Source organism: Protomyctophum parallelum, assembly GCF_964188405.1.
Source record: "Protomyctophum parallelum genome assembly, chromosome: 15".
Taxonomy (NCBI): domain Eukaryota; kingdom Metazoa; phylum Chordata; class Actinopteri; order Myctophiformes; family Myctophidae; genus Protomyctophum; species Protomyctophum parallelum.
In genome coordinates, this window is record NC_139710.1 from 6451346 (window position 1) to 6465020 (window position 13675).

General features: G+C 44.1%; 1 protein-coding gene across 1 annotated transcript in view; it reads right to left on the reverse strand.

The window, feature by feature from the left end:
• Window positions 1-233: 233 nt before the first annotated feature.
• The window catches only part of txnrd2.2 (thioredoxin reductase 2, tandem duplicate 2), a 38278-nt gene continuing 24836 nt past the window's right edge, over window positions 234-13675 (reverse strand). The window contains exons 12-17 of the mRNA XM_083784927.1: window positions 8876-9012; window positions 7282-7377; window positions 5953-6045; window positions 4249-4320; window positions 3965-4062; window positions 234-3611 (exon numbers count right to left, since the gene is read on the reverse strand). Coding sequence (XP_083641053.1) covers window positions 3488-3611; window positions 3965-4062; window positions 4249-4320; window positions 5953-6045; window positions 7282-7377; window positions 8876-9012 — 620 coding nt within the window. The 3' untranslated portion in view covers window positions 234-3487. The remainder of the gene's footprint in view (window positions 3612-3964; window positions 4063-4248; window positions 4321-5952; window positions 6046-7281; window positions 7378-8875; window positions 9013-13675) is intronic.

A 13675-nucleotide genomic window follows, 5' to 3' on the forward strand; every position in this document is an offset into this window, starting at 1 on the left:
AAATACAATTAGTCAATTATGAGTTTTAGGTAGTGATAATGAAGGGTATTCACATCATATTTAGCATTAAGCACAAGTACACAGATATACCAGTAAATACATATGCATACATAATGTATATACAGGCACGCGTGCGTGCACACACACACACACACACACACACACACACACACACACACACACACACACACACACACACACACACACACACACACACACAGACACACACACAATCAGTGGTCATTGCATTTTAATTGTGCAGCCTTTTTACATGTCATCATTTTACATACAGTAATACCATAACAAAGCTTTTATGGTCAAATTACAATTGTTGGCTGGCCAGGTGACATCAGACATGCCCTCCCCAGTTTATGGGTTTGCAGTGCAAGTCATCATTAGCTGGTCGACCTGAAAAGTTTGAACCCTGACCCCTCAGGGCATGGCAGTTCTGCACGGCTGAGGCTCGCTGGTGTCCTATTGAAACCACACCCCCTTCTCCCGGCCCAAGGCTTTGGTATGTATGTAGCAACTGATGTAACCATCTCTCCTATCCATTTAGGAAAAACACCCATAGAGCAACCTGGTTTGGATGTAACAGTGCAATGATAAAATAGAGCAAAAACAAAACTAACAAATCAATAATAGAAGGGGGAAAAAAAACATTCATAAAACATAAATAAATACTACTTTTGTGCGTCCTCTATGCAGCAGCAGCCCCTCACCACTACTGAAATAATGCAGTAGTGGTGAGGGGTGGGGTTGGGGTTGGGGGGGGACAATGGGTTAAGCAGCATTACAGACATTAACTGTTACATCCATCGCCTCAATGACTTCCCTCAGGTTGCTTTGGGCCCTGGCCGGGTCTCTGAAGTGGCTCGTTAAGCGCAGGGATACAGACTCATTTACCTTAGGCAAACACACCACTACCGCTCGCTGCTATGTTGGTTGGCCGGGTCCTAGACTCCCAGGGCCCCTAAAGGCCCCTAGTCACGGGCCCCCGGCCATGCCGCGCTGGAGCGTGTGAGCCCTCTGTGCTGGGGCGGTGATAAAGTCAAGCTGTTCCTGCTGCAGCGGAGGTCAGGGATCTTCAGTCAGCACCCCGGCCCCGAACACAGTACACAGGAATCCCCTCCTTCCATTTCCTCACTATACCTCCTCCCTCTCCACAGAACACTGTCCCTGGGCAGCATCTCCAGAGAGTCCAGACTCGTTCTCCCTCAGCCCCAGGTCCAAATAAACCTGGTAGCATGGCCTCGTCTCCCCTTTCCCGTCTTTTCCCCCTATCCTCTCCTATACCCTTGTCTTCCCCCCTCTCTCTCTCTCTCTCTCTCTGTCACTCTCGTCTCCCAGTGTGCTGTCACTCTTCTGGTCAGACTCATTAATCAGCCTGGGCAGATTAGACTTCAAACACAAATAAACCGGGCCCTATGGCCTTCTCTCTCAGCCCTCCCTGTGTCAGTAACATGCTGCTCTGATCTGACCCCAGCTCCTCTTCTCGTGGTCCACTGCCTCATCCCGCTCTCAACTTTGCAAATGTGTGGTAGCTCTCATCATTTGACAATTTTGATATGTTATTATTTCCGCTTCAGTGAAATGAACTCTGTTGGGCAGCGATAACTCTTAAGGGCCAGGCTGCCACACGTGGACATACACAAAAGATAACCTCTTATCTAGCTTGGCACTGATAATACACAGGGCACATGCTTTCCAACTTTGTCTGAAAGCACATATCTTTTATACGGATTAAAGGGGGATTAAATGTGCGACTTGAATGCATTCAGTCTCATAGTTTTATCCAGCAACAGCCTTATTATCCTCTCTTGACCACATTACAGTATGTTGAAGAAAATTAGAGGGCAACAGTGCCACCTTTGGGTCACATCGGGTACTGCAATCGTAGCTGAGGCTAATTTCCTAAATCTCGGTTCCAAACTCTAGAGTTAAGAACTACTGCTAGCTTTTAGTATTCAGTATTCCAGGAAATATTGCATTCACCAATACAATATTAAAATATAATGACCGATTATATGGTTAGATTGAAAATGGAGTCATCTGGGTCAATAGGACTGGAGTTAGGAGTCTCTCTTGTACAAAAGGGATAAGTTGACTGAGCCGTCTACTCATACGGTGTGATAAAGCGCGGTGCTGGGGCCTCACTGCACTCCCAATGAGCATTGGTAGGTGCGGTGAGGCAAAGAGGACAGAGAAGTGAGCAGTAGAGGAAGGGGGAAGACAAGGGGATGGACAGATTAAGATAAAAAGGTGAGCAGGGGAGAAGCAGAGAAAGCAAAGGAGGTTTAAATCAAGTGAGTGCGCTCTCTGGCCAGGTCTAGGCTTTGAGTGACAGGCTGCCCACTGACGTGTTTGTGTGTGTCCATGGGAATCGGGGCTGTGTCGCTGGAGCAACAGTCCCATGGCCATCCATCAGTGTCATGCAGAGAGAGTGGAGACTGGGCTGTGGGGGGGGGGGGGGGGAGGCACGGCATGTGTCACCTCCAAGACTAATGGACAGGAAGTACAGCCAGAGAAACAACAATATTTGTAGAATATATATTCAGAAAAAAAAAGGGGGAAAAAAAGATTTGGAGAGTCCCGACGCATTTCTCGTAGGGTTTCAACACACCCTGACGTGCCCCCCCCTTGAGTAGCGGTTTCTAATCCTGATTTATGACCGTGTTTATTTGAAGGACGCTTGATCGCTCGCTCTGCGCTCGGTTAGCTTTTCGCTAACATACAGTGCACACACACATACACTCGCACACACGCAGGGCCTAAATGGGATAATGACTCTCTGGTTATCACATGACATGGTGCTGACACTAACCTGAACTAGCTCATATGGAGGAGAACAACAAGCCCATGACGGGGGGACCTGCCTGTGGTGATGATCAGTTTGCACATGAGGTGTACAGGAAAAACCCGAGACCGCTGTGGAGCCAAGAGGCCATTTTGGGGCCACAGAGACCGGGGGAATGAGAGCTACCACAACCTTCACAGGAGTAAGAATAACTCCTAAGGAGCAGGAGACACAAACTAATACGGCGTTCTTTGTAGGAGGAGAGATGAGGAAGCGGGCCGGATGAAGGTATAGAGAGAGAGAGAGAGAAAGCTATTATGGCTTAAGCACGCAGCACTAATGGAAGTACATAGAGATATAGGCAGAGTCATGGAGAGGAAGAAAAATGGGGACATACACACACACGGGCCATAAGTATAGAGTGTGAGTAGAGCAGGTTAACGCCTAGATTATACTTTGTGGTACGACCATGCTGCTCGTCGAAAACAATGTGGCATAAAGCAACCTGGTCTTCTTATTACAAAGTATAAAGTGGCCCTCCTTAACTTCATTGTCATCCCATCTCATCTCATCTCATCTCATATCATCTCATCCCACCCTGTCCTATCCTATCCTATCCTATCCTATCCTATCACTTGGAGATTCCTGTGTGCTCAATACGTGTTCAGGGGTCGGAGTGGGTGCTTAACCTCAGCAACCAGTCACTGTGGCGTCCAGGCCGGAGCGCTTGGTGATGTTAATCTTGGTCAGCTCCTCGGCGCAGGTCGGGTGGATCCCCACCGTCTCAATCAGGTGGCTGTAGGTGGCTCCACACCTGGGCACACAGACACACACAAGAGGGCATTCATGTATTCACACGACTTCTGTTACCTGTGCGTGTGAGTGTCAGCTTTCATTATTCCATCCCTATTGCAAGGGATACCATGAGATGCTGTTATAATTAGATTTTTAATTACAAAGTGTGATGTATCCAGTTTGAGGATGGCAAGATGGAAGTTAATTCAGAGTTCACGGAATCAATGAATGGTCAAAGCAAAGGGGGAAGAGTGAGTGGCTCTATTCCAGTCAATTGTGGTTAACAAATACAATAAATAATTTTATAATAAACAAGCCAAGTAATGAATACATACATTCACAACTAAATGGTAGTAATAAAGCAAAGCGTACCGGAGGCCCACGGAGAAGCCCTGGGTGACCTCTCCAGCGTTTGGTCCAGTGAAGTGTAGACCCAGGATCCTCTGCTCTCCAGCCCGCTCGCACACCACCTGCAGACACCTTGGAACGTCACTGCTGACCAATCAATCATGTACAGTACGTCTTCATGCCAACCAAACCGTTATTAGCCAGGTCAACATCTACGCACGTCAGATTTTATTATTCAAAACGTACAATTCATTAAGCCCAAATCATCATGTAACACGTCAAAATAATTGCTGTCAAACGATTCCTACCTTCATGTAACACTGACTGGCATCTCTTTCGGCTACAGTGAACTCAAGGGGCTTGTAGAATGAATGGTAGACCTACACGCACACACACGCACATACACACACACACACACACACACACACACACACACACACACACACACACACACACACACACACACACACACACACACACACACACATACACAGAATTAGGCGGAGGGTGTGCGTTTACACACACACTTCAGGCAAACCATTATACTTTATAATAAAGATGTAAACTTATGAAAATGTGACCCAAGTACCTCAATCAATCTTTCACAAGAGAAAAAATAATACACTTTATTTGTACAGTATTTTTCAAGTTCAACTCATGTTGGCTGCACTCTAGGCTCAGACTTGTGCACATCGCCAAGTGAAACAATCCAAACAGACACCTAAACACTCCATTTGCAATTAAAATAATTATATCTGCATAATACAGAGTTCCTACAGAGTTGTAATGAAGTCAAATTCATAATAGTAGTAATAGCAAACAATATATTAGCAATAATAGCAACAACATATGAATATAAAAACATTGTTTTCAGACCTGCCAAGTTCAGTTCAGTTCACTGTCTGGATTCTTTCATCCGGTTCACTGTCTGACTTCTTCATTTAAATTTGGTTTAAATGCAGATGTGTTTACAACTCTTTGGTTGTTATTTTCTTGCTTTTAGTTTGTCGTTTTTAATTTCATCCTAAAAAAAGAATCAACTTATTTCTTTTAAATCTCTCTGTTTGTTTGGTCAACTCTAATCATTTCACCGTGTTTTTAAATCACTAGTGCTTCTGTGTTTTATCGTTAACACAAATAAACAAAAAAAAATGGTACACAAAATGAATAAATCCAAACAAACAATCGCAGAACTTTTTCATTTTGCATGCACATTTCACAATCCTGTGTGTTAAACCCAAGTGATAGCGTGCCGACACAAGTCACAGGGGCCCAGGCAGCTGTCAGGGGCCGGCAGTGCGGCTCCTCGGCCCGGCCTCCTCAGATCACAGCCTGCCTGTCATCACCCCATACACACCTCAATCAGGCCTCCTGCTCGCCTGACAATCAAGCGCAGGAGCCCCACCTCGCCGCTAAACGGTTTAGGCTTGACCCGGCACAGGTGTTAGTTGGCAGCTGGCATGGAGCTCAGCTCACGTACACAGATGTGCGTATCTGGCCGCATGTGTTTATGCATACTCATCATGGAAACATGACTGCACGAAAAGTGTACGGAGAGTCGGAGACATCAGGACAACGTGGTGGAAAGTGACTAAGGTGCATTTACTCAATTACTGATACTACAAATGCCTTCTAAATCAAAATTCTCAAAACTTTTTGGTGCCCCCCTGAAGTATGACTGAAGCATTTGGCTGCAGAACCCCCTTCTGAAAATGTTTTGTGCCAGGGACCCCAGAAGAGATTTGTGTAATAATAAAAAAAAAAAAAAAACATTCAAGATTTCTTTAAAAAAATGTACAAAAATAGCAGATGTACAAGCTTCTCTGCTGACTTTTCAGTAGGACAAAAAGGTAGTAATGTACTGTAGCTAGATGTAGATAGATAGTCATAGTAGTAAGTCAGTGAGCGTGCAGGGTTAATGTGTCCATTTGTAACTCTGAAGGTGTACAGATAACGAAGGGTCCATTAAGTTCAATTGTACAGTGGGTTCAGTGGCTCCATGTTGGGTTTACCTCGATAGAGTCTTTTCCATATCTGCTCTCTGCCTCTTCCTCAGAAAGACCCACACATCCATACTCCAGAGGAGTGAACACTGCAGTAGCCACCTAACACGCACACGCACACGCACACACACACAAACACACACAATGATAAACAAATAGCAATACTACTAACACAATTTACTATTGCTTCTTCTACTTCTGCATGAACAGAATTCAATTCAACTTGAGTCAAGGCAAAGAGATTCCGAGGCAAAATGGTCTGAACTTAAACAGAAGCATAAAACATATGGAGGGATATCCTCACACTGTGAGTGTGTGTGTGTGTGTGTGTGTGTGTGTGTGTGTGTGTGTGTGTGTGTGTGTGTGTGTGTGTGTGTGTGTGAGTGTGTGTGTGCGCGCGTGCATGGGCATGTGCGTGCGTGCGTGCAAACATGCAGCTCAGTATCCAGAACAGCTGAACTGTTCATATTCATATTAAGTTATTTTATACCATTTTGGAACCGAAATAGGGAATGATTACAGGCCAGTCAATCTAAGGTTTGAACCAAAAAGAAATTGAATAGTAATCGTTCAAGGTTTTTTATGATCCTTAGTGTCATCCAAATAACATTAAAATTGTTGTATTAAAAGATTGTGGATCATGGTAAATTCAGGGGTTGAAAGTCGCGGTACCATTAACAACCTAAGGCAACGATTTCAACGTGTCAAACTAGGGGTTATCCATAATTCTGAATCAATTGCAAGCATTAGTTTTGCACAAAAAACACTCCTTTGGGTAAAAACGGCCATAGCCGTCATCACATTTGGGCATGCACATTTGCAAGTGCAATTGATTCAGAATCATGAATAACGATAAGCTGTGTGTGTGTGTGTGTGTGTGCGTGCGCGCGTAGTTATAGAAGGGTCCATCAGGATTATGATGACTACATTAGTGTATAGCATGCCTTCATTCCAGTCAACAATAGTAATAAAGTAATAGATAATATCAAAAAGTCAAAATCATCATTCTTATAGACTAGTTATTTCACATGTATTTTATTTTATTTGTAACCTTTCCATACATTTTTACTAATTGTCTTACATGTGTACACATGCACGTGTGCATTTGTCTGTGTGTGCAAACTGTGCATGCATGTGTGTGGGTGTGTACACGTGGTTGCTCTCAGTCTCTTTTGATGTGGTAAACCTCATCCATCTGCTACTCTACAAACACGAAACATAATTTGCAAATACCGACCGAGTTATAATTTGTGTATGTTCACAAAAGCATATGTGCATTCATATGTTTGTATGTGTGACGTGCATGTCTATACGTATTACTGCATGTGTGTGTCTTACATTGTTGTAATTCATGAGTTCTTTGCTGTGTCCCGCCAGCCTGCGCGCAAGGAGCTTCCCTGCTTTAATAGCTGTAGGGGTCAACTCTGGACGACCCTGGAAACACAGGACATGGTCAAACACACACACACACACACACACACACACACACGCACACGCCCCTCAGACGCAGACAGCCATGTCTATACAGTTAGCCTCGACACAGACAGAGTCTAACTGTAAGTAGAAGGGCTTCGGGGCAATTCTAAAGGCATGACTTCAGCCATCAGCAACCTGTTAAATTACCACCGCACATCCTGTTGTTCAAGACATCTCCCGCGGCTCTGTGTGTCAAGTGTGTGTTTCTGTTTGTGTATGCCGTGTGTGTTCCTGTGTGCGTTTTCTCTCTCTCAAATGGGTGTGTGCACTATGTAGTGGTATATCTCAGTCACTTTGCAACTCTGTTTATACACCAGCCAGCCAGGCTGCGTAATCTTAACCCATTCTGAACGGGCATCCATTTTGGTGTTAGCATCATGTTATGCTTTATCTATTGAAAAATAGCAGATCTACAAGCTCATATCGCGCCACCGAGTGGCGCGATACGAGCTTGTAGGTCTGCTATTTTTTGAAAAATCGAAGAACGACTGACATTTTTAGAATCTGATCTCAGGTCAGAATGGGTTCATCAGACCAGTGTGTGTCCGGTGGAAACCTCGTATTAATCTGATCTCTGGTCAGAATGGGTTAATGCCTTTCTTGGCACTTTGCAGGTGTGTCTCGATTTGTCAACGAGAGGGTAAAAGAAATACAAAGTGGCCCGGACACATCGACTGAGATATCAACCCAACCCCCCCCCCCCCCTCCCCCCCCTCCCCCCCCTCCCACGGCCTTTCTGAGAAGCCTCCCGCCGCTGTGAAAAGCTGACAGACAGATGGAAGCTACGTACGACTCATCAAAGCTGCGTGTCAGTCAAACACTGATGTGTGTGTGACTGTGTGTGTGTGTGTGTGTGTGTGTGTGTTTGAGTTTGAGAAATTGTGTGTTTGCGTGTTGAGGCCTGGGAGGGAGGAAGGAAGCTCACAGCTGGTTGTGGTGAGAGCGAAAAAAGAAGAGGAAAAAAATAAAAAAACAAACATCCCTGACATTATATCCAACAGGTAGAGCTCGTATGAACATAGCTGGCTCAGGTTAAAACACACAAGTCTCATTTGATCTTATTTGGGCTACTGCTGTGGCGTGAATAGAACACTGCTTACATTCGTCCATCAGTCGACGGCTGTTTAGCATTAATATCACTGTGGTTGGATGAAAACCTTGCGCCATCAAAAGAAAAACAACACAGCATAATGTTCAGGCTAAAACGTATTCCCTCACAGTACTGTATGTTACGATCACTTTGGGTATGAGTGTCTATCAATAGGTTTCATGGCTCCGGGAGGTCATGTAACACACTCCACTATCGGCCCTCGTCAGACTGTAAAGCAGTGAATCAAAAACCCACCGACGCAAACATGTGGGTGTTAATGGTGCTCTCCTGGTGACATTAGTGATACCAAAAGAGCAGCTTTCTTCTTTGTATATGCATTGTTCATAGTTTGCATTTGACACCTACCTCGCCTATGTCACCGAAAGCATAGATGTTGGGCACGGACGTCGACTCGTCGTCACCTACAAGTATTTTGCCTGTATGGTTGTTGAGTTGCATGCCAACCTTGTCCAGACCCAGAGCTTTGGTTTCAGGGGCTCTGCCTAGGAGGGAGGACACAGGAGGATTAATACATATGTTTCCATCACGTGTGTGTGTGTGTATTCATTCTCCATTTTCTTTGTTTGGCCCAGCCCAGCCAATGGAAAACAAATTGTCATGTGTTTTATTTTGTCACGATTAAAAAAAGAAACGTTTATGGCATTTGCAGATGACTGAACTACAGCTATAAATTCATTACCCACTACCAATGAGAGAGAGCAACAAAAGCTATCTATGTTTTAACAACACATTCCATTCTGGTGAAATGCCAGCATAAGGTTTTGGTATGTCTTGTCTCACCACTCCCAAATCCAACAACAAAAAATGATATCTAGCAATTAGAAGCCTGGAATGCCCATCGATGTCACTCCAGACAATACAAAGTAAATACCTGATATATCATCAGATGTAGGGGGTTCAAATTATGACCGATATTGGAGAAAGGGAGGATTTATGTTCCTGATACATGCAGCACCGTTCAGGTTTAAAGGCATGCGTTTAGCCTGCTTCAATCCAACATAAGAGTCTTATCAAGCTATTCAAAAAGAAAACATCATCTGCTGGAAGAGGAGGGAAAGAGCGATAAAGAGACATACAGAGGCCCAGGCCGTAGCGTAACGGTCTGGGCACCGGACTGGTGATCCAGTCGCGGTGTGCCGCGGGTTCGACTCCCGGACCCGACACGGCCTTTACCGCATGTCATCCCCCCATCTCTCTCCCGTTTCCTGTCAGCCTACTTTCTTTCCCTTAAAAAATCAATAAAGGCGTAAGCCGCAAAAAAATATCTTAAAAAAAAAAAAAAAAAAGAGACATACAGAGACATGCAAATAGGAGAGGAAGTTAGTAAGATGGAGAGATGTTACGCATTCAGAGGTGAATTAACACTCCAGATGTTACTGTGAGAGAGACCATGGATTTGCAGTTGGCTCAGTAGACATTATCAAAGTGGAGGAAATAAAATATATTTAAAAAATCTTCTCTGCCCCAAATATGACCCAAGACAATGTTATTCTTGGGCCTTGTTTCCTAGTCTGGCTTGCTTTAGACACCTCTCGCATGAATATTACACACACTATCATCCAATGTGGGAACAGACACCATACAGGAGGCCAATTGGTGAATAATGATTATGCACTGCTTTTGTGTGACATTTCTTATCCAGCAATGTTATGGATACCATGTTGGGGGGAGAGAGTAGAGGATTAGCAGAATGAATAATGAGTGTCTAGGGACCGTTATCCCATCAGCCCCGTTAGGTGTCCGCTCTGCCACTTCCTGTGGGGCGGCTGACTGACGCCGTCGACACTTGTCCATCTCGCCACACTGTCTCCATGGAGACAGGCCATGAGAACGTCCCTCCTTTACCCAAAACCCATGGCCTCACCCCGGGCCCCACCACCAACCTTGAGGTACCCGTGTAGATGCTATCGAACAGCAAGAACAACAAAACCCCCCTGAGACCTTCTTCCTGGCTGGAGCTGCACAACAACTTCCTGCCCTCCTCCACCCCTGGCTTTCTTAGTGGGCTTAGACCTGTCCTTAACCACACCATGGGCTTCGACCTGTCCTTAACCACACCATGGGCTTCGACCTGTCCTTAACCACACCATGGGCTGAGACCTGTCCTTAACCACACCATGGGCTGAGACCTGTCCTTAACCACACCATGGGCTTAGACCTGTCCTTAACCACACCATGGGCTTAGACCTGTCCTTAACCACACCATGGGCTGAGACCTGTCCTTAACCACACCATGGGCTGAGACCTGTCCTTAACCACACCATGGGCTTAGACCTGTCCTTAACCACACCATGGGCTGAGACCTGTCCTTAACCACACCATGGGCTGAGACCTGTCCTTAACCACACCATGGGCTGAGACCTGTCCTTAACCACACCATGGGCTGAGACCTGTCCTTAACCACACCATGGGCTGAGACCTGTCCTTAACCACACCATGGGCTTAGACCTGTCCTTAACCACACCATGGGCTTAGACCTGTCCTTAACCACACCATGGGCTTAGACCTGTCCTTAACCACACCATGGGCTGAGACCTGTCCTTAACCACACCATGGGCTTAGACCTGTCCTTAACCACACCATGGGTGGAATAAATTATAAAAGGACAGAAGACAGAGAGAGAAATGGATAAGAACACAGATAAGATCACGAGGAGTAGGAGAGGAGTAACACAGCAAATGTATACAAGTAAACTTTGGCAAACTAAGTAAACTTAGGTCAGGATTTAGAAGGCGTTTTTAGAATCGGCCTTGGGTATAAATGTGTTAAAAAAAAACGCATTTTCATACCAGGGTGCCTACAACAATATTATTTGAAACGGGTGTCTGTGGCTTTAAGCAAATGTGAAAATCGCAGTCAGTTTGAGAATGCCTGCTTCAAGGCACTAGCCTAGTTAACAATGCTATCATCAACTCTCTCTCTGCATCGCTGGACCTTCCTGTCTGCCTGTCTCCAGTCACTTGGTGTAACTGGCAGAAACCACAGCTCCATTGTGTGGCACGGACACAACAACAGAGGTTAGGCTGATAAGGCACTTGGTCTGTACTAGGAATCACATATTCACACACATACCAGACTCATGCATGCAAACGTGCAGGCACACACACACACACACACACACACACACACACACACACACACACACACACACACACACACACACACACACACACACACACACACACACACACACACACACACACACACACACACACACACACACACACACACACACACCTGAACAAAGCCTGTTGTGACATTAGGGAGGAAACCTATGAGTCGCTGGGCTCATTAGCCAAAACAATCCTTGCAGCTTGAAACGAGAGTCGACTGCTTATCTGATCAATCAAATGAACAAAGACAAAAGAAAAGCAAAAAACAATAAATAGGGGAAGAGATATTTTTTTTCCCTTCTTTTTTTTGGAAATAGATTATAGAAGCCGCTAATAACTGATTGTACTGTACAGTCTCTCTTGTGCCAAAAAGGATTTTAAGACATGACTCAGTATTAATGACTTGAGCTGGCCCAAGACTAAAGAGACTCATTTCTCTGGTGGGAGAGTGAGAACAAACAGATGCTGCTGGAAGAGCTACGTAACATTCACATATTTTCATTTTGACAAAAGGATTAAGGATCTGATCATCAGTCAGACGAACAGATTGGATTCAAATAAGTTGAGAAGCTAGGCTACCTATCCGGTGAAGTGCACAGCATTTTGTAAATTATAACAATTATCTATATTTTCAGTCCACCACCGTGGTCCCAAAGAACATATATTGAAAACTATAACAGATGACACGCCTAACTGGCAAAATTGTGGCGGACCCCCCCCCCCCCCCATCTAAAAGGAGAGCAGCCAGTCTGTTATCTTAATTGTAAAAGGCTGAGTGGAAAGCAAGGAAAAGAGGAAGGCTTTGGCTGAACATGATCATTAGCAATGTGTGTGTGTGTGCGCGTGTGTGTGTGTGTGTGTGTGTGTGTGTGTGTGTGTGTGTGTGTGTGTGTGTGTGTGCCTGCCTGCGTGTGTGGGGGGGTACCGGAGGTGAGCATCATGATTAGAGTTGTCCCGATCGGATCAGTTGATCGGAAATCACGTCATCGGAATCGCATTGGGAGCCAAAAAAACTTGATTGCGACATCCCTAGTATCAATATTATATCCATATCATGATATTAGACTGGATATTGTCTGTGATTTGGGATATTGTACTATTGTGATATGGCATAAACGTTGTTCTATAAAATATAAATATCGGATCGTGAAAAAACGGTATCGGGACATCCCTAGTCATGATGGTATTTTTATATTCATATTTGTAAAAAAAAACTGTTGAAATTGACAGGAGGTTTAAGACTTTTAAGTAAAAGAACAAAAAAAAGCAACAAAGAAACTGTGGAAATGTAAAACTGTGATCTGACATTCCATCCAAATAAAGAAAATCAAACACACAGTTAACTGAACCAATAGATTATAAAAAATACTAATCAATGATTTAATATAATAAATTGGTTAATAATCGATCCCTATTTTGAGCATGTCATGTCAAAAAATAAATGGTGAAACATAACTGATCTACAAGCTCACAACACAATGATGAACTTGAAGCATTGTGAACTTTTAGATTGGATATTTTCACTATTTCTGCACAACACAGTTTTGCGATGAAGTATGAAATAACACATGACATAAGTGGAAAAAAATAGGGCTTCTCGATTGTTAGATGAATCAAAAAAGTAATCGATCAATTATCGCTAAGGAAAATAATGGACAGTTGGAGCCCTAACATTAGTTAAAGCATAATGTCAGATGTAAAGATAAACAAACATACAAATCTATGTGCATTGTTTGTTTGACTAAGCCAGTAGAGCTACATAATGCAAATACCCTTATGTTCACAGATTATTACCATTTTTTTAGGGCGCTAGCCCCTCCAATATTCAGCTATTAGTGTAGATTTTGTTACACAAACATCATCATATGTGGACGAGCAAATCGTCTATTTCTGTCCTACAAAAACATTACATTCCCATTGACAATGAATGGAGAAATTATGTCAATATGTGTCTGAGCAAATAAGACATGTTACGTCATTATGATGTACGATCAGCAAGGCTTGACATTAAGGCTTGTCCTGTTGTCCGGGA